Genomic DNA, 22,426 nt, shown 5'->3' on the forward strand with positions numbered 1-22,426 from the left:
TATCATCATACCGCCGAACAAAAAGTGCAATAACGCGCGATCAAAAAGACAAATCTAAATAAACATGGTACCGCTGAAAACGTAATCTTGTCCCGCAAGAAACGAGCCGCCACACAGCGTCATCAGCAAGAAAATAAGTTATAGCTCGCAGAATAAAGCGATGCAAAAATAATTATTTTTTATATAAAAAATTTTTCATTGCATAAAAGCGCCAAAGCATAAAAAAAGACATAAAGGAGGTATCACTGTAATCATAATGACCCGAAGAATAAAACCGCTTTATCAATTTTACCACATGCGGAACGGTGTAAACGCACCCCCCAAAAGAAATTCATTAAATGCTGGTTTTTGTTCATTCTGTGTCCCAAAAATCGGAATAAAAAGCGATCAAAAAATGTCACGTGCCTGAAAATGGTACCAATAAAAACGTCAACTCGTCCCTTAAAAAATATGACCTCACATGACTCTGTGGGTCAAAATATTGAATAATTATAGTTCTCAAAATGTGGTGATGCAAAAAAATTTTTTATGATAAAAAGCGTCTTTTAGCGTGCGACAGCTGCCAAACATAAAAACCCGCTATAAATAGTAAATCAAACCCCCCTTTATCACACCCTTAGTTAGGGAAAAATAATAAAATAAAAGAAAAAGGATTTATTTCCATTTTCCCATTAGGGTTAGGGCTAGGGTTAGAACTAGAGATAGGGCTAGGGTAAGGCTGTGTGCATACGATGCGTATTCTGCTGCAGCCTGCGGTTTTCCCCTGCATTTTGACACCTGGTAATGGAGCGGGTGTCAAACTGCTGCAGATTCCGCACCAAGAAGTGAAATGGTGCGGATTTAAAACCGCAGCAAATCCGCAGCATGAGCACTGCATTTTAATTTGCCATTGAATATAAAGATACTGTACAACGCAGCAGAAATCTGCTGCGGATCCGCAGCAGAATTCGCAACGTGTGCACACACCCTTAGGGTTAGGGCTGAGGTTTGGGTTGGAGTTAGAATTGGGTGGGGTTACCACTGTTTGGGCACATCAGAGGCTCTCCAAACGCAACATGGCGTCTGATCTCAATTCCAGCCAATTCTGCGTTCAAAAAGTCAAATGGTGCTCCTTCCCTTCCAAGCTCTGCCATGCGCCCAAACAGTGGTTTACCCCTACTTATGGGGTATCAGCCTTCTCAGGACAAATTTCTCCTGTTACCCTTGGGAAAATAAAAAATTGCGGGCAAAAATATAATTTTTGCAGAAAAAAATGATTTTTTTATTTTTATGGCTCTACGTTATAAACTTCTGTGAAGCACTTGGGAGATCAAAGTGATCACCACACATCTAGATAAGTTCCTTGGAGGGTCTAGTTTCCAAAATGGGGTCACGTGGGGGGTTTCCACAGTTTAGGCACATCAGGGGCTCTCCAAAGGCAACATGACACCTGCAGACCATTCCATCAAAGTCTGCATTCCAAAACGTCACTACTTCCCTTCCGAGCCCCAACGTGTGCCCATACTTTAGTTTTCTCCCACATATGGGGTATCAGCATACTTAGGACAAATTGGACAACAACTTTTGGGGTCCAATTTCTACTGTTACCCTTGGGAAAATAAAAAATTTGGGACTAAAAGATCATGTTTGTGGAAAAAATGATTTTTTTTATTTTCACGCCAGGGCGTTATAAACTTCTGTGAAGCACTTGGGGGTTCAGTTCAAAGTGCTCACCACACATCTAGATAAGTTCCTTGGGGGGTCTAGTTTCCAAAATGGTGCCATTTGTGGGGGGTTTCCACTGTTTTGGCACATCAGGGGCTTTCCAAACGTGACATGGCGTCCGATCTCAATTCCAGCCAAAAAAGTCAATTGGCGCTGCTTCCCTTCCGAGCTCTGCCATGCACCCAAATAGTCGTTTACCCCCACATATGGGGTATCCGCGTATTCAGGACAAATTGCACAATAACTTTTGGGGTCCTGTTACCCTTGGGAAAATAAATATTGGGGGTGAAAAGATCATTTTTCTGGAAAAAATGATTTTTTTAATTGTACGGCTGTACGTTATAAACTTCTAATGACGCCCTTGGGGGTTCAAAGTTCTCCCCACATATCTAGACAAGTTCCTTGGGGGGGTCTAGTTTCCAAAATGGGGTCATTTGTGGGGTGTTTCTACTGTTTAGGCACATCAGGGGCTCTCCAAACATGACATGGCATCCGATCTGAATTCCAGCCAATTTTGCGTTGAAAAAGTCAAACGGCGCTCCTTCCCTTCTGAGCTCTGCCATGCGCCGAAACAGTGGTTCCCCCCCCCCCCACACACACACACACACACACACACATAAGGTATCAGCGTACTCAGGACAAATTGCACAATGACTTTGGACCTGAAGTAATTTTTTTTGTGAAAAAAAGTAAAATGTTCACTTTTTTTAAACATTCAAAAAATTCCCTCAAAGTGACTTCAAATGTGATGTGGTCCCTAAAAATAAAATGGTGTTGAAAAAATGAGAAAAAGCTGGTCAACTTTTAACCCTTATAACTTCCTAACAAAAAAAAATTTGGGTTCTGATGCAAAGTAAACATATGTGAAATGTTACTTATTTAGTATTTTGGGTGCCATATCTCTGTGATTTAAGGGCATGAAAAGTTGGAAAATTGCGAAATTTTCAAAATTTTTGCCAAATTTCTGTGTTTTTCACAAATAAACGCAAGTTATATGAATGAAATTTTCCAACTAACATGAAGTACAATATGTCACGAGAAAACAATATCAGAATCACCGGGATCCATGGAAGCCTTTCAGAGTTATTACCTCATAAAGGGACAGTGGTCAGAATTGTAAAAATTGGCCCGGTCATGAACGTGCAAACCACCCTTGGGGGTTAAAGGGTTGTCCACTACTAAGGCAACCTCTTCTTGATCGAAATGTTTGGCTTATAATGTCCTCCCTTTCCCGCGGTGTCAGCACTTGCTCTCCCAAGCCTGTGCTCTGCCTCCCCATGCCTCACTGACTCTTGGTACTCACTCTTATTTCAGGGGTTTTCCTCCACTAGGTGCTAGCAGGCATCTCCCCTTTCTCCAATCGGACCCTGTCTCCATTACATGTACAATTCTGTGGGTATTAGCATACACAGGGCCACTTGGATTAGAAAGAATTTCTGATTTGTTTCTCTGTGCAATTTTCTTGCAATTCTGATGTTTTTATACTAGGTATAATGGCTTGTAGCATAAGGAGATTGTGCACACCATTCGGTCTATTGGATCATTTATTGTTCTTCTATGCAATTATTGATATGTCTATATGGGCATACTATGTTCATAATTGGCTGTGTCATAGACCATGTTTTTTTTTTTCTGTGGTCCATTCTATAAATACATGTGTATTTCTATGTCCTGTTACACTGCTGCCATATCTTATTGCGCTCTGTACCTTTTGTTGGGATTATGGATGCCTAATTGTATAGTACCTTGTGCATATTTTGCATGTTATAAACCTTAGATGGTGATGGCAGAGAGTTGCTCCTTTTTAAATGGTTTTAACGTTGTCCATGTTGTTTTCTAATAAATATTGATATATGTTTTTCTAAATATTTTTGGTGTGCACATTATTATGTAGTTCTTTTTTCACCTTCTGACATAATCTTCATGCTTAACTACTTTTATGTAGCACCCTTTTTGTATTAAGATTATTCATGTCGTGCGCTCTGCGTTTTTATCAGTCTTTGGCATTCACTCTCCCGGCGCTTCCGTGTGTTTGTTGTGGTTCCGACGCCCAATCAGTGCTGGCGTCACTGTCCCCACCTTGAGATGAATTGAACATGAAGAGGAAGTCCGGGAAGTCTGATACCAGACTTCCTCTTCAGGCTCATTTCGACAGGAAGCGGGGACCGTGACGTCGGCACTGTTTGGCACAGCACGGGACTTCAGTTTAAGCTTTATTTATTTTATGGGGGCCAAGTGAGGGTTATGATAAGAAGTTGTCCAAGTAGCGGACAACTTCTTTAACCCCATCCCGTCATGTGCCGTACATGTACGATGCTGCAGGAGCTGCGTTCCCGCAAATCACAGTACATTAAAATATGATTGTGGTATACATAGTATATGTGAAACCAGACAACTTAATTAGGTACATGGCAGAATAATTCACCTAGGTCACACATACATATTGGACTGTAATCCGGACAACTGCAATCTTAATGAAGAAGCAACAGAGGGTTCCCCTGAGGAAGGAGCTGCACACTCCGAAACGCGCGTCGGGGTCAGGCCGCTGTGCACAGCCTTCACTGATTCCAGGTACTGATGTAGATCCTTTATATGCTGGATTCGTTATTAACTCTTGTTCCCTGATTATTTACTTAATAGAGAGTCCTGTTGGTCCCTGTTTATGATAATATGCACTGGCTTTATACAACTGTGTGGTGTAATGTGGGGTGTCTGACACAAAAATATAACGGTATACTTCCTGGATTGTGTAGGCGGCATACTTGGCCTAATTTTTTGCCATTGTACACGCCTGTTCATTTCTCTCCACTTTCCATGTACCTAATGTCTGTTTGTTACATAAATTATTAATAAAATGTTGATTTTTATGGGACTTTTTGACTGTGTGCTTCCTTTTCTGTTGCTGCTTCATAAAGCGCAGTACATGTACGGCGCCACGATCGCGGGGGCTCACTCTGAGCGCTGCTGCGGTTGGGTGCAGATGTCTTCTCTGTGTGAGAGCAGGACACCCTGCAGCAATGCCCATGATCGGTACTATCACCGATCGTGGGCTTTCAACCCCTCTGATGCTGCTGTTCTGAGTATGCTGATACCCCATATACCCATATATGCAGGTAAACCACTGTTTGGGCGCATGGCAGAGCTCGGAAGGGAAGGAGCGCCGTTTGACTTTTCAATTCAAAATTGGCTGTAATTGAGATTGGACGCCATGTCGCATTTGGAGAGCCCCTGATGTGCCTAAATAAACAGTGGAAACCCCCCACAAGCGACACCATTTTTGAAAGTAGACCCCCTAAGGAACTTATCTAGATGTGTGGTGAGTAGTGATGGGTGAGTAGCATCATTACTCGGGTGATCTGCAAGTATTTTAGCTTGCTCGGAGATTTAGTTCTCGTCGTCTCAGCAGCATGACTTGCGAATTTTAGACAGGCTGAATACATGTGGGAATTCCCTAACAAACAGGCTTTCCACACATGTATTCAAGCTGTCTAGCAGTCGCAAATCATACAGCTGAGGCGACGAAAAATAAATCTCCGAGCACGCCAAAATACTCAGACCACCCGAGCAACGAGTATACTCGCTCATCACTAGTGGTGGTGAGCACTTTGAACCCCCAAGTGCTTCACAGAAGTTTATAACGTAGAGCTGTAAAAATAAAATATATCTTTTCGCCCCCAATTTTTTATTTTCCCAAGGGTAACATGAGAAATTGGACCCCAAAAGTTGTTGTGCAATTTGTCCTGAGTATGCTGATACACCATATGTGGGGGTAAACCACTGTTTGGGCATATGGCAGAAGCATTTTATTGAGAGCTATAATTTGTGCCAAAATATGGAAAGTCATGTGAGGTCTTGTTTCTTGCGGGACGAGATGACGTTTTTATTGGTACCATTTTCGGGTACATGACATTTTTTCATCACTTTTTATTCCGATTTTTGTAAAGCAGAATGAACAAAAACCAGCAATTCATTAATTTCTTTTGGGGGAGGGGAGTTTATACCATTTCACGTGTGGTAAGATTGATAAAACAGTTTTATTCTTTGGGTCAGTACGATTACAGCGATACCTTATTTTATATGTATTTTATGTTTTTGCGCTTTTATACAACAAAAACTATATCTATCCTATCTATCTATCTATCTATCTAGATGAGTGTATGTATGTGTGTGTATCAAGCCTCGCCCACTCCACATAGCCGCACTCACGCCACACGCAAATTAAGAGACTACCACATCAAAACCCTGTCATGGGCAGCCCATTCTCCAGACCTGAATCCCATTGAAAACCTATGGAATATAATCAAGAGGTTGAAGGATAGTCACAAGTCATCAAACAAAGTAGAACTGTTTAAATTTTTGCACAAGGAGCAGTGTGAAAGACTTGTGGAAAGCATGACAAGATGCCTGAAAGCTGTTTTTAAAAATCATGGTTATTCCACAAAATATTGATTTCTGAACTCTTCCTGAGTTAAAACATTAGGATTGTTGTTTCTGAATTATTATGAACTTGTTTTCTTTGCATTATTTGAGGTCTGAAAGCACTTTTTTTTTTGTTTGTTTTTTTAAATTTTGACCATTTCTCCTTTTCAGAAAAAAAAAAAAATTATTGCATGGAAATTCGGAGACATGTTGTCAGTTTGTAGACTAAAAGAACAATTTACATTTTACTCAAAAATATACCTATAAAGAGAAAAATCAGACAACATTTGAAAGTGGTCTCTTATTTTTGCCAGAGCTTACCTTGTAATGTCTTCACATCCTGTTCCGTCCGGATCCCAGAATACTAAGCGGCGGAAGTTCACCGACCACCATGTTGGGACACCCAAGTGATGGGTGTCTCAATATGGAAACTGTTGGTGGTACCAGCCTCTTCTGCAGTACCACCAGCAGAATGCCATCACAACACACACTGTTATGATTGAGTCACCGTAGGAGGCAAAAACAGAAATGCTAGCTAAGTCCAGAAAACCAGAGAGGTTGGCAGCTATCGGATTGCAGACCACTGATCCTATCCACAACAACTAACAGTAGCCATGGGGGGTTCCTACGATGCCCTAGACCCCTCGATCACAGCCGGAGAATTAAATAGGCCTAAAGAAAGAAAGGGGAAATCTAAACTGCCCCAGAGCAGACCCCAAAGCAATAGGTAGCCCCCAACATATAATGACGGTGAAGCAAGATGAAAACACTAACACAGACAGAAAGATAGACTGAGCAAAGACGGGGCCCAAGCTAACTAGATAGGAAAGGACAGGAAGGCTGCTGTCTGCAATCCGTGAAAAACCCTATGAAAATAAGAGCCAACAGACTGACAGTGAAAAAGGCCCTGAAGACGCTAGGCTTCAAAAAAAGCTGTCACTACTCAGGAATATTCTGAAGACAGAGCAACCGGCAAAAGGAGATTCAGCTCACACCAGCAGGGAATGGCAGAATCCAGAAAAGCAAGGAAAACAAAAACAAAACACAAATGCTAACAGGCAAAGCAGAAAACTTAGCTTTAGAGGAGCAGGAATCAGACTGGTGTCCTAGAAGTCCACAGAGAAATCACCCGCAGGGCAGAAGGGCGTCGGCAGCCTTATATCCAGTCCGTGACTCCACTCAGCCAGTCATCCTCATTAGGCTCAGGTGCCTGATAATCAGGCTCATTACCTTCCTTTACCAGAATAGGGAGTTCACCAGACCTCAGTGACGAAGGGGAAAATGAACTCACAACAACACACTGTATACGCTGTCGGATCACACGCACACTGTATACGCCGTACGCACCACACACAAAAATACACACTGTATACGCCGTGTGCACCACACACACACAAACACACACTATACGCCGTACGCAGCCTCTTGCGCGGTACCTCCAACGGAACACCATCGCGAACACGCCGCCGCAGGGATCAGCCGAATGATTCACCCGACCGCCGCCATCTTTGTACAGGAGGAGCGCATGCGCAGTTTTAATGTGACCGCCGCTATCTGCACAAAGATGGCGGCGGTCTGATTTACTGCGCCTGCGCGAATTTTGCACAGTGAATCATTCGGCTGATTCCGCCGGCAGATGCGTAATGTGTCTACAGGCAGAGGAAGCCGGTGACATTAAAGGGGTTTTCCCACGAACGAAAGTTCTTTTTAAAAATTGTCTGTCTCTCCCCGTGTACGGAGTTTACCACATTTGCTGGACAGGGGAGGAAGGAAAAAACAATACTGACATTACAGCAGGAGATCACAGAGAATTCATTTTGTGAGGTAAAATATCTCACTCACTGACTGTTTTATAAAAATATTTTACCTCACAAAATGTATCCTCTGCAATCTCCTGCTGTAATATCAGCATTGTCTTTTGCTTTCTCCCCTGCCCAGGAGCTGTTGGTATGTTCTGTACATGGTGAGACACAGACCATTTTTAAAATGAACTTATGGGCAAAACCCCTTTAAAAAGCAAATAAACAACGCCAACATAAAAAAAAAATATACCAAGAAATATACCATCAAAGAAAAGGATGGCTATCCAAGTTACCGCAGAAACATGACAAGGGGGATAGCACATGGGGTAGACAGGTCAAAGAAGAGAGCACAGATGGGAGAAGTCAGCACATGGGGAAGGAGAGAGTGGATAGTTGGGTGAGCACATGGGAGAGATTCTCAACTCTGCAAAGCCTGCCTCCATCGTGACATTATGGCCCTCCCGATGCGGTAGCATCGGGCCTTCATCTAGTAGATAATATCCAATATATCTATTTCATAGGCACATCTTTTTGACCACAACAGGTTAAACTGCCTTGGTTGCCCATAGCAACCAATCACTAAGCATCTTTCATTTCACCAGAGCTGTTTAAAAGATAAAAGCTGAGCTGTGATTGGTTGCTATGAGCAACAGCTTTCCCGCTCCACAACATCTCAGCAGACACTGCCCATGTGGGAGAAATCTAGCATCCCTGGAACAAAAGCTCCCAGCCATTGTCTGCCCCCCAGAAAGGAGCAGAGAAGACATGACAGAAATGAACCACCCCCTCCTCTATTACTGCCGCGCTCTATTGTTACCATTGTAGAAAATTGCATCATCAGCGGCCGCACACAGAGCCGCACTGCCAGGTTACATAATAGCACATGTCCAGGAACTCCCTGCTCAGCGCCACCAGGCTCAGGACTATGGAATGTATAATGTGTGATGGGTATATGGGCACGGGACTATGGGATGGAGGATGTGTGATGGGTATATGGTCATGGAACTATGGGATAGAGGATGTGTGATGGGTATATGGCCACAAAACTATGGGATGGAGGATATGTATGATGGGTATATGGGCACGGGACTATGGGATGGAGGATGTGTGATGGGTATATGGCCATGGAACTATGGGATAGAGGATGGGTATGTGGGCACTGGACTATGGGATCGAGGATGTGTGGGTATATGGACATGGGACTGTGGAATGGAGGGTGTGTATGATGGGTATATGGGCACTGGACTATGGGATAGAGGATATGTGATGGGTATATGGGCAGTGGACTATGGGATGGAGGATGTGTGATGGGTATATGGGCATGGGACTATGGGATGGAGGATATGTATGATGGGTATATGGGCACTGGACTATGGGATAGAGGATGCGTGATGGGTATATGGGTACTGGACTATGGGATGGAGGATGTGTAATTAGTATATGGGCACTGGACTATGGAATGGAGGATGTGTGATGGGTATATGGGCACTGGGCTTCCCCTGACGAAGCTGCTACGGGTAGCGACGCGTGTTGGGCTGTGCGAGCACCACCACATCCCATTGGGTAAATATGGCTCAGCTATATCTTTTGATTATAATTATGTGTGTGATACAGATATTTATGAGAGCATTTTTTAATTTATGTGCTATTTACATCTTATTGCTGGGTAATTTTACTGGACAAATATGGCTCTTGTATATTGTGTGACTATAATCATGTGATTCTGATGGTATGGTAATGAGTGCACTTTTTTATTCATGTTTTTCACATTTCATTGCTGGGTACATTTCTGCCTTATTAGTTTTCTCATTTAGACATTAGTCACATTATTTGCCATTTTCAAATGTGATCCCTCTGGTGGTGGTCTCTTTATTCACACTATTATTAAAATTTTATACAGTACTGTGGATAGAGAATATACTGTATATTTTTTGCCTGCTCACCATTATTTTGTACGTTTTCATACTGCTGTTAATTGTTTTTAAATGTTTTTTCTCATTGGCAATTTGTTGTCTCAATAAATCCTTTTCTATTGATCAAACATGCTGTGTGTGCACTGCTCTTGTGCTCTTTTTTTCACTTGTGTTTATATGAGCACTGGACTATGGGATGGAGGATAATCATTATAATTTGTTATAACTAACCACAGTTAGTTACTATGCCCGGGCAACGCCGGGCTCTTCATCTAGTTTTATCTAAAAAATAATTATTTTTGCATCGTTTTATTCTGAGAGCTATAACTTTTTTATTTTTCCGGTGATGGACCTGTATGGGGGCTTGTTTTTGGCGGGAGTTGATGTTTTTTATTGGTACCATTTGATCACTTTTTATTCCGATTTTTGGGAGGCAAAAAGAACAAAAAAACAATTCATGAATGTCTTTGGGGGGGGCGTTTATACCGTTCTGCGTGTGGTAAAATTGATAAAGCAGTTTTATTCTTCGAGTCAGTACGATTAAAGCGATGCCTCATTTATATCATTTTTTTATGTTTTGGCGCTTTTATATAATAAAAACTCTTACATAAAAATTAATTATTTTTGCATCTCTTTATTCTGAGAGCTATAACTTTTATATTTTTTCTCTTATGACGCTCTATGGCGGCTGTTTTTTTGCGAACTAGATGACGTTTTCAGCGGTACCACGTTTATTTATATCCGTCTTTTTGATCGCACATTATTCCACTTTTTGTTCAGTGTTGTGATGATAAAGCATTGTTTTTTTGCCTTTTTTTATGGTGTTCACTAAAGGGGTTAATTAATGGTACAGTTTTATAGGTTGGGTCGTTATGGATGCGGCGACACTAAATATGTGTACTTTTATTGTTAAGATTTGTTCTATTCAAATATTTATTGATTGAATAAATATTATTTTTTTAGTATTTTTTTTTAAATATTTTTACAATTATTTTAAAATTTATATTCTAACTTTTACACTTAGTCCCACTATGGGACACTCATTTTCTGCAGGCTGATCGCTTCTATTGCATGCAGATGAAGCAGGATCTGCATGCTATAGAAGCTGTCAGCGCTGCAAGTTTCTCAGCTCCGGTAACCCGGATGTTGTCATGATGACATCGGGTTAGTATAGCAGTGATTGGGACCCCGCATCATGCTGCAGGGTCTCCGATCCAAGGGCCGAGGGGCTGTCAGTCCCTGTGCCAGGTCCAGAACGCTGCGATAATGTTTGATGTTTGTAAAAATTGCTGAAATCGCTGGTCAACTTTTAACCCTTATAACTTCCTCACAAAAAATGTTTAAAAAATTGTGCTGATGTAAAGTAGACATGTTGTATTAAGTATTTTGTGTGTCATGACTCTGATTTAAGCGCATAAAAATTAAGTTTGAAAATTGCTAAATTTTTGCGAAATTTCCATTTTTTTTTTTCACAAATGGAAGTCATATCAAAGAAATTTTACCACTCTTATGACGTACAATAAGTCATGAACAAAAGCAGTCTCAGAATCAGATATTGAAGCCTTCCAGAGATATTACCTCATAAAGTGACAGTGGTCAAAATTGAGAAAAAATGGCCTTGTCAGGGAGGTGAAAGCAGGCTTTAGGGTGAAAGGATTAAACTACATGAAAACGAATATTTCAGACCAGTGACTCCTCTCTGCCACTCCCAGCTCATCTGACTTCAGCCGTGTCATCATGTCCATAGCAAGTAACTGCTGCAGCCGATCACAGGTTGTAAAGAGGCATGCTATAATGTAGGTGGCACAAGGCCTCTCAGTACAGTGATTATCTGCAGCTGTCTGTCCACCTGAGATCCCCACTAATACTACTGTCAACAAAGACTGGCTGGGAGAAGCAGAAAGGCAGTGCTAGTCTGTATTTATTTTCAAGCCTTTGGGCTAATATATTGTAAAACTAAACAGTCCCTTTTACCCCCTTCCCAACATGTGTCTTATATGTTCGTCACAAGTCGGATGCTGTTGAATGCAGTTAGCTCAAGAACTCCAAGCAGATGATGACTGAAGAGAAAATCTGTTTTATTACATACTAGCTGAAGAGCCCGGCGCTGCCCGGGCATAGGATCTACTGTAACTAGGGTTAGTTATAACAAATTTTGGTGCACCCTTGGCATGGCCATGGTTTGTTGCACCTTTCTGCCTCCTCAGTTACAGTTCTATACAGTTCTACAGTACCGTATTTTTCAGACTATTAGACGCACCCCAAATTTTCAGTAGGAAAATAGGGGAAAAAAATTAATCTGTCAAATGGGGGTCCGTCTTACAGTCCGAATTCAGCTTACCTGGGGGGGATCAGCAGCGCTGGTGGAGTGGGGTCACAGGGGTGTTCAGTGGTCCGGCGATTTGACTCCCATCCAAGGCTGCTGCAGCAGGTTCGGCAATGGTGCTCAGGGCTCCGCCGGCATCTTGTGAAAGCCCGGAGGCCCCGCATATCCATTGCTGCCATGCGGTGGCATCCGAGAAATCCCAGGCTGGGGAGGCAGGTTCAGCAGTAGTGCTCTGTGGTGCGTGGGGCTCCGTTGGCATCTTGTGAAAGCATATCTGTTGCTGCGATAGGGTGGCCTCCAGGAAAATGGCTGCCGGGGCGGCGCATGCTCCGATTGAGATATCGGCAACAAGATCTCAATCTGAGCATGAGGCGCCCCCCGGCGGCCATTTTCCAAGAGGCCACCGCATAGCAGCAATGGATGTGTGGGGCCTCCGGGCTTTCACAAAATGCCTGCGGAGACCCCACACACCACAGAGCACCATGGCCGAACCTGCTGCACCACCCTGGGAAGGAAGTGTGATCATCGCCCGGCAGTGTTGGACTGGGACTGTCACAGAATTGGCCAACGCCTGCTGCCGCCACAGTATTTGTAAGTATATTCCGACTATAAGACGCACCCCCATTTTCCCCCCCAATTTTTTTGGGGGGAACTGAAAGTGCATCTTATAGTCTGAAAAAATCCGGTGCTCTGCCCCTCCCCTCATGGTGATTGGCAAGATTTGCTTTGAAGCACTGCTTGATCCATCTCCCCACGCCGGCCCATACTGATACTGGAGGGGCCGAGCATTTGTATACAGTATCTGTGTGTGTGTGTAGGGGCTGAGTTCTCATTCTTTTCTTGTGTATAGCAGTCACTCACTAGACACAAAGCAGCACTGGCCGATGTAGTCGGCACATGACACTGTGTGCACGCATTCGCCCTCAGCGTGTCCTTACAAGCGCGCTATCACCTCCCTCTACTGTAATTAGCCGCTGCTCACTACACACAGGATCACACAGCAATGTGAGGCTCTATACACAGAAAGGCAGGTGAGCGCGCGCACAGACTGAAATTGTGCACATTCTCTCCTGTCAGAATCTGCAATTGCTTTTTTGTGTTCCTGTGTAGCAAACAGCTGCTGTACACAGAGGAGGGGGATGAGAACTCTGCCCCTACACACAGTGGGCACTGTGTATGCAGCTGCTTCTGGGTCACTTATTATGTGCAGGAATGGGGAGTTTTATCAGACAGCACTAAAAAAGCGATTGCTCTCAATCACCATGAGGAAAGTGGCAGAGTATTGTAATTGAGGGGGCTTTAAAGTGGACCGTGCCCTTGGCCATGCTAACCCTTGCACCCTGCACCTAAAACCCCTCATTTATGTATGTGATGAAACTATTTTTCTCTTAAACACATGAACTAAAATCTACAATACAAGTATGATTAGTTTAATATATCCGATACTATGGGTGATCCTCAATTTCCATAGTCCCCAAAGGGGATGGGCCACTCTAAGCATAATACAGGATTCACACATGGGAAGAGCATACTGCCCAATATAAATGAACATGAAAAAGAATAAGATTAAAAAATCCTTTTATTAGACATTACATAAAACCACAAAATCATAGTAATAGTAGATGAAATAATCAGTGTTTGGGAGACAGGAACGTTCCTGGAACTTATATATTCACCCAGATGGGTAAGCACGATATGGCACTTTGATCTGCACCGTCACTTTATTCAGAAGGGAAGGCATAGCCCCACTGGCAGGCGTCTCCATGCATGTTGGTATTGTGTAGTCTTATTTGCAGTCTCTGTATTTTGCATTTACACATGTATATACATTGAACATTTATGGGATTCAAAGAGACGTGCTTTTTGTACACATGGGGAGAGGTCATGACATGGGCATTTTTTTGCCTTCCTTCTTTTTAGGAACATTTCCTATGGTGCACTTCGCTTGTGCCTTGGCTATGAATTAGTTCTGGGGAATCTGTTTTTTGTCTCCCAAACACTGATTATTTCATCTACTATTACTATGATTTTGTGGTTTTTTTTAATCTTATTCTTTTTCATGTTCATTTATATTGGGCAGTATGCTCTTCCCATGTGTGAATCCAATACAAGTATGATTTTTTTTTTTTTATAGCCGTCTAAGTCCCTTAAATTAAAAATTAAATACTGTAGTTCATTTTCCATTTTCGTGGGCCTGATTCATGAAGGCCAGCGTTGTTCACGCGCTAATATTGCTGAGATGTGCTGTGCGGCAAATTCCTCTCCAGGAATCAGGAGTGGTGTACACCACTGTGTGTGCCTCGCCAAAAATCCTACTCCAGTCCCTTGTGGAGTAAGATTTGTGGGGTAGCAAACTGCCAAGCTGGGTGACAGTGGGGTAGAGTGTAGAACGCCAAAAGTCACTTACAGTAGTTTTAGCTCTCTTCAGTTTACACTAAAATTCTGCTTTTCAAAGCTTTTTACACCAGAATACTGATATAATAGCTTTTATGTATCAGCCCAAACTGCAATAATGCACCTCCTTTGGGGATCTCAGTATCTCCTGCCTCGTGGGGTCCCATTACATCCTGTCTGTAACGTCTTGCATTATTGCTTCTACCATTTATACTGTCTGCACTGTAACCTTTCTAATTTGCTACTATGTCTGATGCATCGGTCACATTTTTCTGTGTTACAGGCAGCCATCCGTAAGGAGCTAAATGACTTTAAAAGCACGGAGATGGCTGTGCATGATGAAAGCAAGCACTACACACGGTGAGCCCGGTCGTCGCATTCCCAGAACTGCCAATGAGCATTAGTCCTTATGTGTCATTTTTAGCATGACTTTAGTCAGTTCATCAGTTGTAATGCTCGGTGGAGTTTCACAAATAATTTATCTTCTAAAATTTCTCTTTATTGCGGCCCATAGCGACAGAGTCCAGAATTTGCGCATAAAAAGGAGTGAAACCTTGTGCTTCCCTCCTCCTTTTCCCCACAAGCCTGAGTCTGGTTGTGCACAAGTGTGCCCACTTCCCAACCTGTCATACTGCAGACGGCTCCCTGTATCATGCATTACTCGGCTTGTTTTCCACTGTATGGCATCGCTCAATAAAAGCCAGTTTCCTAGCTCAGTGTTTCATGGAGTTACAATATTGTTCCAGATTACCATTTTTAAGCTGAATATATTGTAACTTGAGATTGAGGTGTATGGTGAACTAGTAATTGTTTCTGAAGAAATAAGAAAAAAATAAAGATTAAGGCAAATAATCTAATAACTAATACAGATGAAACAAGACCTATAAAAGTCCGAAAAACCTCAGTGGTGCACTGCACAGAATACTTGACTGCTGCAGCCGATCACACACCGCGGGGCTGGAGACCCTTCTACCCCAGCACATCACATAGACAAGACTTTTGTGGTGATTCTAGAAATGGTCTATCTCACAGGGCCCACGAGGAATAGACCTTATATTGGAAGGACAATAACGGAGTCCATTAGCATGCCACAGAGTGGTCAGCCTTTATTATGGCTTAGAGAAAATGATCTTGTAAATTCTAATTATTTAATAGCAACATGTCCCTATAATGTATTGCATTTGTATTGTGGAAACGTGGAGTCAGCAGCAATTTGTGGAAAGGTGACAAATTTAGATCGGGCAAAATAGATTATTGCTGTTGCATACCGGTGGGGCCCCTAGTGTCTCTATTCCCTCTCAGAATTTCTGCAATAATGTCTTCACCTCCGTCATATTGAGAAGTATGCAGGCGGTGTGACTGACCTACTGAATATGTGTGATTGCCATCAGTTCGGGGAGGAATCTAAAGGGGCGCTATAATGACTGTGTCAATGATATCTAGACGCAAGAGCTTTGGATTGATGATTCCAATTGAAAACTTTTACTTAATATGGAGGTTTCTACTATTCGGTGTCTCACAATTAAATGCTAGTATTTGCAAAAATATCATCTGCTAAATGTGATTTGTTCACTTTTGTTTTTTCTTCTCGTTTGCAGATTTCATCGGCCTTAATAAAATCAAGAGAAATTTTAAGCAAGAAGCTCTTGCATAGAAAGTTGTGCCAATCACAAGCCTGTCTTCCCTCTGATTGACCTCAGTCCTTCACATACATTAGGTTTAGGTGGTTTTGTAGAGTATTACTGTGTAGCTTGTGATTTCCCAGTTTTATCAGACCACTTTTCCCTATGGTGTAAGGACTTGTGTCTTGTAAGTAGAGCCGTTGTTCTCCATATCAATTAGCGCTGAGCTTCCAGTATTTCTCCTTGTGACACCAAGGACATCTCTTCCAATCACGTGCGCTCCCGGTGCCTTAATTTCACTGTCCAGGAGTCTGGGCCTGGCCCTGTGTGGGGGGTTTATCTTAAATACTTTTTGTATTTAGAATCGGATTGACTAGTTTTCTTACCTGTGTGTGTACAGGTCTTCCAATGGATGCAAGGTATCTCTCAGGGATGAGTGGTTTAGTTTGTGTTTTAAATTTAATACAACACAAGTATTACACGGTTGACTAATATCAGGTCTTCAGTCTGTATGACCATTAGTCCCGTGTGTAGCATGTCATGGAGGTTTAGGCTTCTACATTACCATGGAGCCAGTGTTTGCAGTAACTCAATGTGAGATTGTTACTGTCTACACTAATAATGGTTTAAGAAATGGTAACCACTTTTATCACACTGATGCTAATAGCATACATTTTAGGCAGCATTATAAGCTGTAGCTTTTGAGGTCAGGGAGCCATGAAGGTTGTTTGGGGGTTTTTATACACCTGGTTTAATATAAGTAATACACTACGCCTTATTATAAACCGTTAATGTGCTTTACAAACATGATCTGAGAGATACAATATGTGTATATATATGTACCATATGTCTGACTTTGCAAGGGACAACTGGAATATTTGTTTTCTGAATGTGTATGTATTTATGTATATATATGTATACTTGGATAGCATCTCCTTCTGTATATCAGTTTGTCTTAATCTGAATTTCACTGATGAAAATAAAAAAAATTATTTTAGGCAAAAACTGGCTTTTTGGTGTTTTTCAGAGGAAATGTGTTTTTACAAATAAAACAACTTTATGCAGTGGCATAATGAGAAAAATGTATATACAGTGGGGAAAATAAGTAACTGCCTCTTCATTTACATAAGTCCATTCCTGGTTTATTACACCACCATAAACCCGGTAGGCCATGTGAACATCACAGAACCGACATACAGTCCATAGTCTTTAGCGGATACATCTGCACACTTTACAGACATGTATCAGATATATTAGTCCATTTCATTTGCGGTTATGTGCGCATAGTTCACTACATGACACCCCTCAGTTCACAATTCCCCAGGATCTGGGTTACCTTCTTAACAGATTATCAGGTTTCCCAGACTGGCTTCATATTGGTCCTGTCAGTAGTCCCAGACCTTCAGTATCTTCCTGGACTTTCAGGAGCTCCAGCCATCTCCAGTCTCACACGTGGCCATCTCCACCTGTTGCAACCAGGAAGCATCTAGGACCTTTCTGACCTCACAGAAACACACCCCTTGGAAGGTATGTGGTTAACCAGACCCACCCATCACTTTCTGGTTAACCTTTAAATCCAGCCCTTTTCTAATACACAAGATTGTGGGACAACAAGACCCAGCAACCTGTCATGGAATCAGATCGCAGCAGACCTCTGTCTGTGTGACTCAGTATAACACTAGTTGGTACATCAACTATGGGAGACAGAAGAGGGAGGACTGGGAGCTTGCATCGCATCCAAATGAGAACCACTTTGGGCTGAGTTCTTTAATCCACAGGTGGGTGCACGAATTCGCTGGTGAGCACAGCAGATGTCCACAAGAAGAAGAAAGTTCGTTCAGCACACCGGCATAAATGAAAAAACTCTATTAGGCTAATATGCCATATTAAAATGCAAAAAACACCTGACGCGTTTCTGGTGCACAAAGGCACCCTTAGTCATAGGTAGATAAAAACAAAATGCATAGAAAAATATATACAGGTTACAAACCAATCACAAAGCTTGCAATTAATTACAAAAAGTGGCAACACATGAAAGGAAGAGTGAGCGGTTCCTTGCAATGATACAGATCACTCCAGGATTGAAGTTCCCAAGGAAAAAAAAAAAAAAAATTAACAATAATATAAATGAATATATCTAAAAGTAATGAAATAACTCCAAAATGATCTTCCAATGGAAAATGGATTTTCTGCGCAGAAATAAATGATTCCATGCGAAAGGTGTGAATGAGTGCCTACGGACAATATATAGAGTTAGTCAGAATCAAAAGGAATTTTTTTACACCTCAAAAATAATTTATAGATGCGCAGGAATGAGTGGTTCCATGCAAAAGGTGTGAATAGGTACTTACAAAGAATAAATGGAATTAATAACAATCAGATGGAGTTTTTTTGCTTGTATAATAAAATATTTCATGCAAAGAGTGTGAATGAGTGCTTGCGAACAATATATAGAATTAGTCAAAAAAAAAGTTTTGGACTTGAAAAATAAATTATAGATACGCAGGAATAAAAGGTTCCATGCAAGATGTGTGAATGAGTGCCTGCAAACAATATATAAACTTGGTGACAATCAAATGGAATTTTTAGCACATAAAAAATGAAAAATAAATTATAGACACATAGCAATCAATGGTGGAACTATTGCAGAATGCTTGATAAACATATGAATAAAATAAAATAGGAGCTATGAGATAAATTCTATGCTTTCCTACTATAACAAAATAAATACGCAAAATAAACTAAATACGGATCACTGTAAAATTATTTTTGACAGAAAAAACTAATAAGTACATAAATTTCATTAATAAATATAGAACAAATCGTTCCTGAAATTCATACCGTTTGGAGATTGTGTCTAATTTTAATATCCAAAAAGCTTCACGTATAATAGCTTGTGTCTATCACCACCTCGTGCAGGAGTTTTAACCTTTTCTAGACCATAGAAGGCAAATGAATCCATATTGCTATGATGAGCATGAACGAAGTGTTTTACCACTCCTGAATAGGAAGCGTTTTTTTGTTCTATATTTCTGATATGTTCGGCTATTCTTTTTTTTAGTTTGCGTATAGTACAGCCGATATACTGAATCTTACACTCTGTGCAGCAAATGCAATAAACGACAAACTGACTGTCACAATTGATAAAAGATGTAATTTGTTGAGAAAAACCTTGGTATGAAAAAATAAATTTGGATTTGTCTATTGCATATGTGCAAACTTTGCACCTGGAACCAGCGCATTTGTAAGATCCAGTGGAAGTAATCCAAGTACGAATTTTTTCTGGTGATTTTAAAAGACTGGGAGAAAGAGAATTCGCCAAACTGGTTCCCCTTCGGGCAACATAACGGCAGCCAGATTGTATGATTTGTCTTAATTTAGTGTCTTGGTTTGTGACGGGCAGATATTTTTTCACAATTTCTTTAATTTGATTGAATTGGGGGCTGAATGGCGTTGAAAAAGTCACCATATAATCAGCACAAGCTGAGGATTTTTCCTTTAAACTGGTAAATCTTGGTTTGTTCATCACTTTGTGGAATGCATTGCTGACAATTTGATTATTGTAACCTCGATCAAAAAGACGTTTTTTTATGACTTTACTTTCTTGTAAAAACAAGGCATTGTCTGAACATAAACGTTTAGCCCTATTGAATTCCCCATAAGGGATGGACTGGATGGTATGTTGGGGATGACATGAAGAAGAAAGTAAAAGTGAATTACCTGCAGTTTCCTTTCTAAAAATGGTAGTGTGAACTTTGCCATTGATAGAATCACCTGTGAGCAATAAATCCAAAAAGGAAACTTGATTCCCTGTGCCACTAATAGTGAATATTAAATTTAGATTGTTAGAATTGAGATTAGAATGAAAAAGGGACAAGTCTGTGGAATTACCCTTCCAAACGAATATCAGATCGTCCACATATCTACCAAACCAAAAAATGTCATTGAAGAATGGGTTGAGATCATAAAAAAGAAATTGCTCTTCCCACCATAATATGGCTAAAGAAGGTGAGAAATGTAACCCCATAGGGGCAGACATTGATAATTCCACCCGCAAAGCGCAACACCAGCCAACAGACTCCCGCAATCCGTCTGGTGCTATGACAAAAAACGGAGATGCAGGAGAGGTGGCTGGAGGAAGAGAAAAACGCACATGGAAGCGTTATCCAACGCGCAACAAGAGAACCATGTTCTAAGTCCTGTTTCCAATGTTGTAGTCCTGACTCTGTTCATTTTGACCCCAGCACAAATTGATATCTTGCAGAAAGGATTGAACTTTGTTCCCAGTAAAAAATTTGACTTTTTCCAGATAATCAAAGACGTGAACAAGTTTACCAGACTCCTTACAGTGAAAAGACATTTTTTCCAGAATGATTCCAGTGACAACATGATTGACAACTCTGATCCTGTTCATTTTCATGATGAATTATTTGCTTCACTTTCCTTCAGAGAGCAATTTGCATTAACCACTCTTTCTTCCTTTCAGGATCCACACGATAATCCAGATCTCATACATGACAGAGATGTTCATGTTGTGCCACACAATTCTTCATACTATCCATTGCAATCGAGAGTACCCAGTAGGGTGACCGGATCTCATATGGGGGGGAAAAAATGTCAGAATCTTGTCCGTCTGGACCCCACAAAACGATTCCCCTTTCCAGATATTGAGAGAGCCAAAATTTGAGCTCGATCAAACGACGTTAACCCGTGCCGCTCGTCGCTCAAAGTTTGAAAAAATCCAAATTGAGGTATTTTAAGATTTAGGTATTTTGCATAGTCTTTTAGACTATAAAGAATGTGACAACAACATTGCAGAAATAGCCCTGACCAAATTTTCGAACCATTTGTGGTATTTGAATGCAGAGTTGGTGGGATTATCGTTTTTTGATCCCACCATTACAGACAATGAAAAGTTGTTAATGGCTAATAAATTGCTCAGTAGCACAGATGAACCATTAGAGCACGCTAACCTACATGAGTTGATAATTTTACATAGTTATCTTATCTATTTTAGAGCTTTTGTTAAAGTAGTTTTTGAAACGTCAGAATATAATGCTCGGCATTTGCTTACAACTTGCAGGACATATTGCTTTTGTTCTTCATCTTTTGTCAGAAGGTCGTTAAAGTCGGTTACTTCCTACCTCTTTTAATTTTTCTTTCCTAACTTTTGGATTTACAACCCTAGCGTGCTCTGATGGTTCATCTGTGCTACTGAGCAATTTATTAGCCATTAACAACTTTTCATTGTCTGTAATGGTGGGATCAAAAAACGATAATCCCACCAACTCTGCATTCAAATACCACAAATGGTTCGAAAATTTGGTCACGGCTATTTCTGCAATGCTGTTGTCACATTCTTTATAGTCTAACAGACTATGCAAAATACCTAAATCTTAAAATACCTCAATTTGGATTTTTTCAAACTTTGAGCGACGAGCGGCACGGGTTAACGTCGTTTGATCGAGCTCAAATTTTGGCTATCTCAATATCTGGAAAGGGGAATTGTTTTGTGGGGTCCAGACGGACAAAATTCCGACATCGATTTTTTGCGGTCACCCTAGTACCCAGCTTGGACCTTTTTCAATCCTTGGTGGAGAGAGATTTACGAGAATTAGACGAGCATTAAATCCACTGATTTTTTTCATAATTTGAGCATCACTCAATCTCAAGCCATCAAGGATTTGCAGAATAACCCAAATTTATTCATCAAACAATCTGATAAAGGCGGCTGCACAGTCATTTTAGACACTGATTTATATATCAGTTCTGTTCTCAGTGTGTTAAATGACACCTGCACATATTCCACATTGAGCCGTGATCCTTCCTCCACTTTCAAGTGTGAATTAACTAACTTGGTACAGGATGGTCTAAAAATGAACATATTTTGTTCAAAAACAGCTAAATGGTTGTTACCTGACCATCCAGTAATTCCTATTTTCCATGGGTTACCCAAAATCCACAAAAATCAATTCCCTCCTCCACTCCGTTCTATCATTTCTAGTATTGGTTCACTAAATGAAAATTTAAGTGTTTGGGTAGATAAATTTTTGCAACCTTTAACCCTTCGCATTCCAGGGTATTTGAAAAATTCTGCATCTGTGATTCATGCATTTGATAATTTTATTTGGCAGAAAAATTTCAGCTTTTTCACATGTGATGTAACCAACTTGTACTCCTCGATTCCTCATTCTCTTGCTCTACAGGCTTTATCGCACCATATGGATAATTATAGCAATTATTCAG

The 22,426-nt window shown here is 41.1% G+C and overlaps 1 protein-coding gene across 4 annotated transcripts in view; it reads left to right on the forward strand.

Moving 5' to 3' along the window:
* The window catches only part of PHACTR4 (phosphatase and actin regulator 4), a 116,319-nt gene extending 99,134 nt beyond the window's left edge, over window positions 1–17,185 (forward strand). For all 4 annotated transcript variants that reach the window (XM_073564026.1, XM_073564049.1, XM_073564035.1 and 1 more), the window contains 2 exons: window positions 14,842–14,918; window positions 16,157–17,185. In XM_073564026.1, the coding sequence (XP_073420127.1) occupies window positions 14,842–14,918; window positions 16,157–16,172 (93 nt within the window). In that variant the 3' untranslated portion in view covers window positions 16,173–17,185. The remainder of the gene's footprint in view (window positions 1–14,841; window positions 14,919–16,156) is intronic.
* Window positions 17,186–22,426: the final 5,241 nt, after the last annotated feature.

The sequence above is a fragment of the Dendrobates tinctorius genome, unplaced genomic scaffold, assembly GCF_039654945.1.
Source record: "Dendrobates tinctorius isolate UK_male_01 unplaced genomic scaffold, ASM3965494v1 ptg000015l, whole genome shotgun sequence".
In the NCBI taxonomy this organism is placed as follows: domain Eukaryota; kingdom Metazoa; phylum Chordata; class Amphibia; order Anura; family Dendrobatidae; genus Dendrobates; species Dendrobates tinctorius.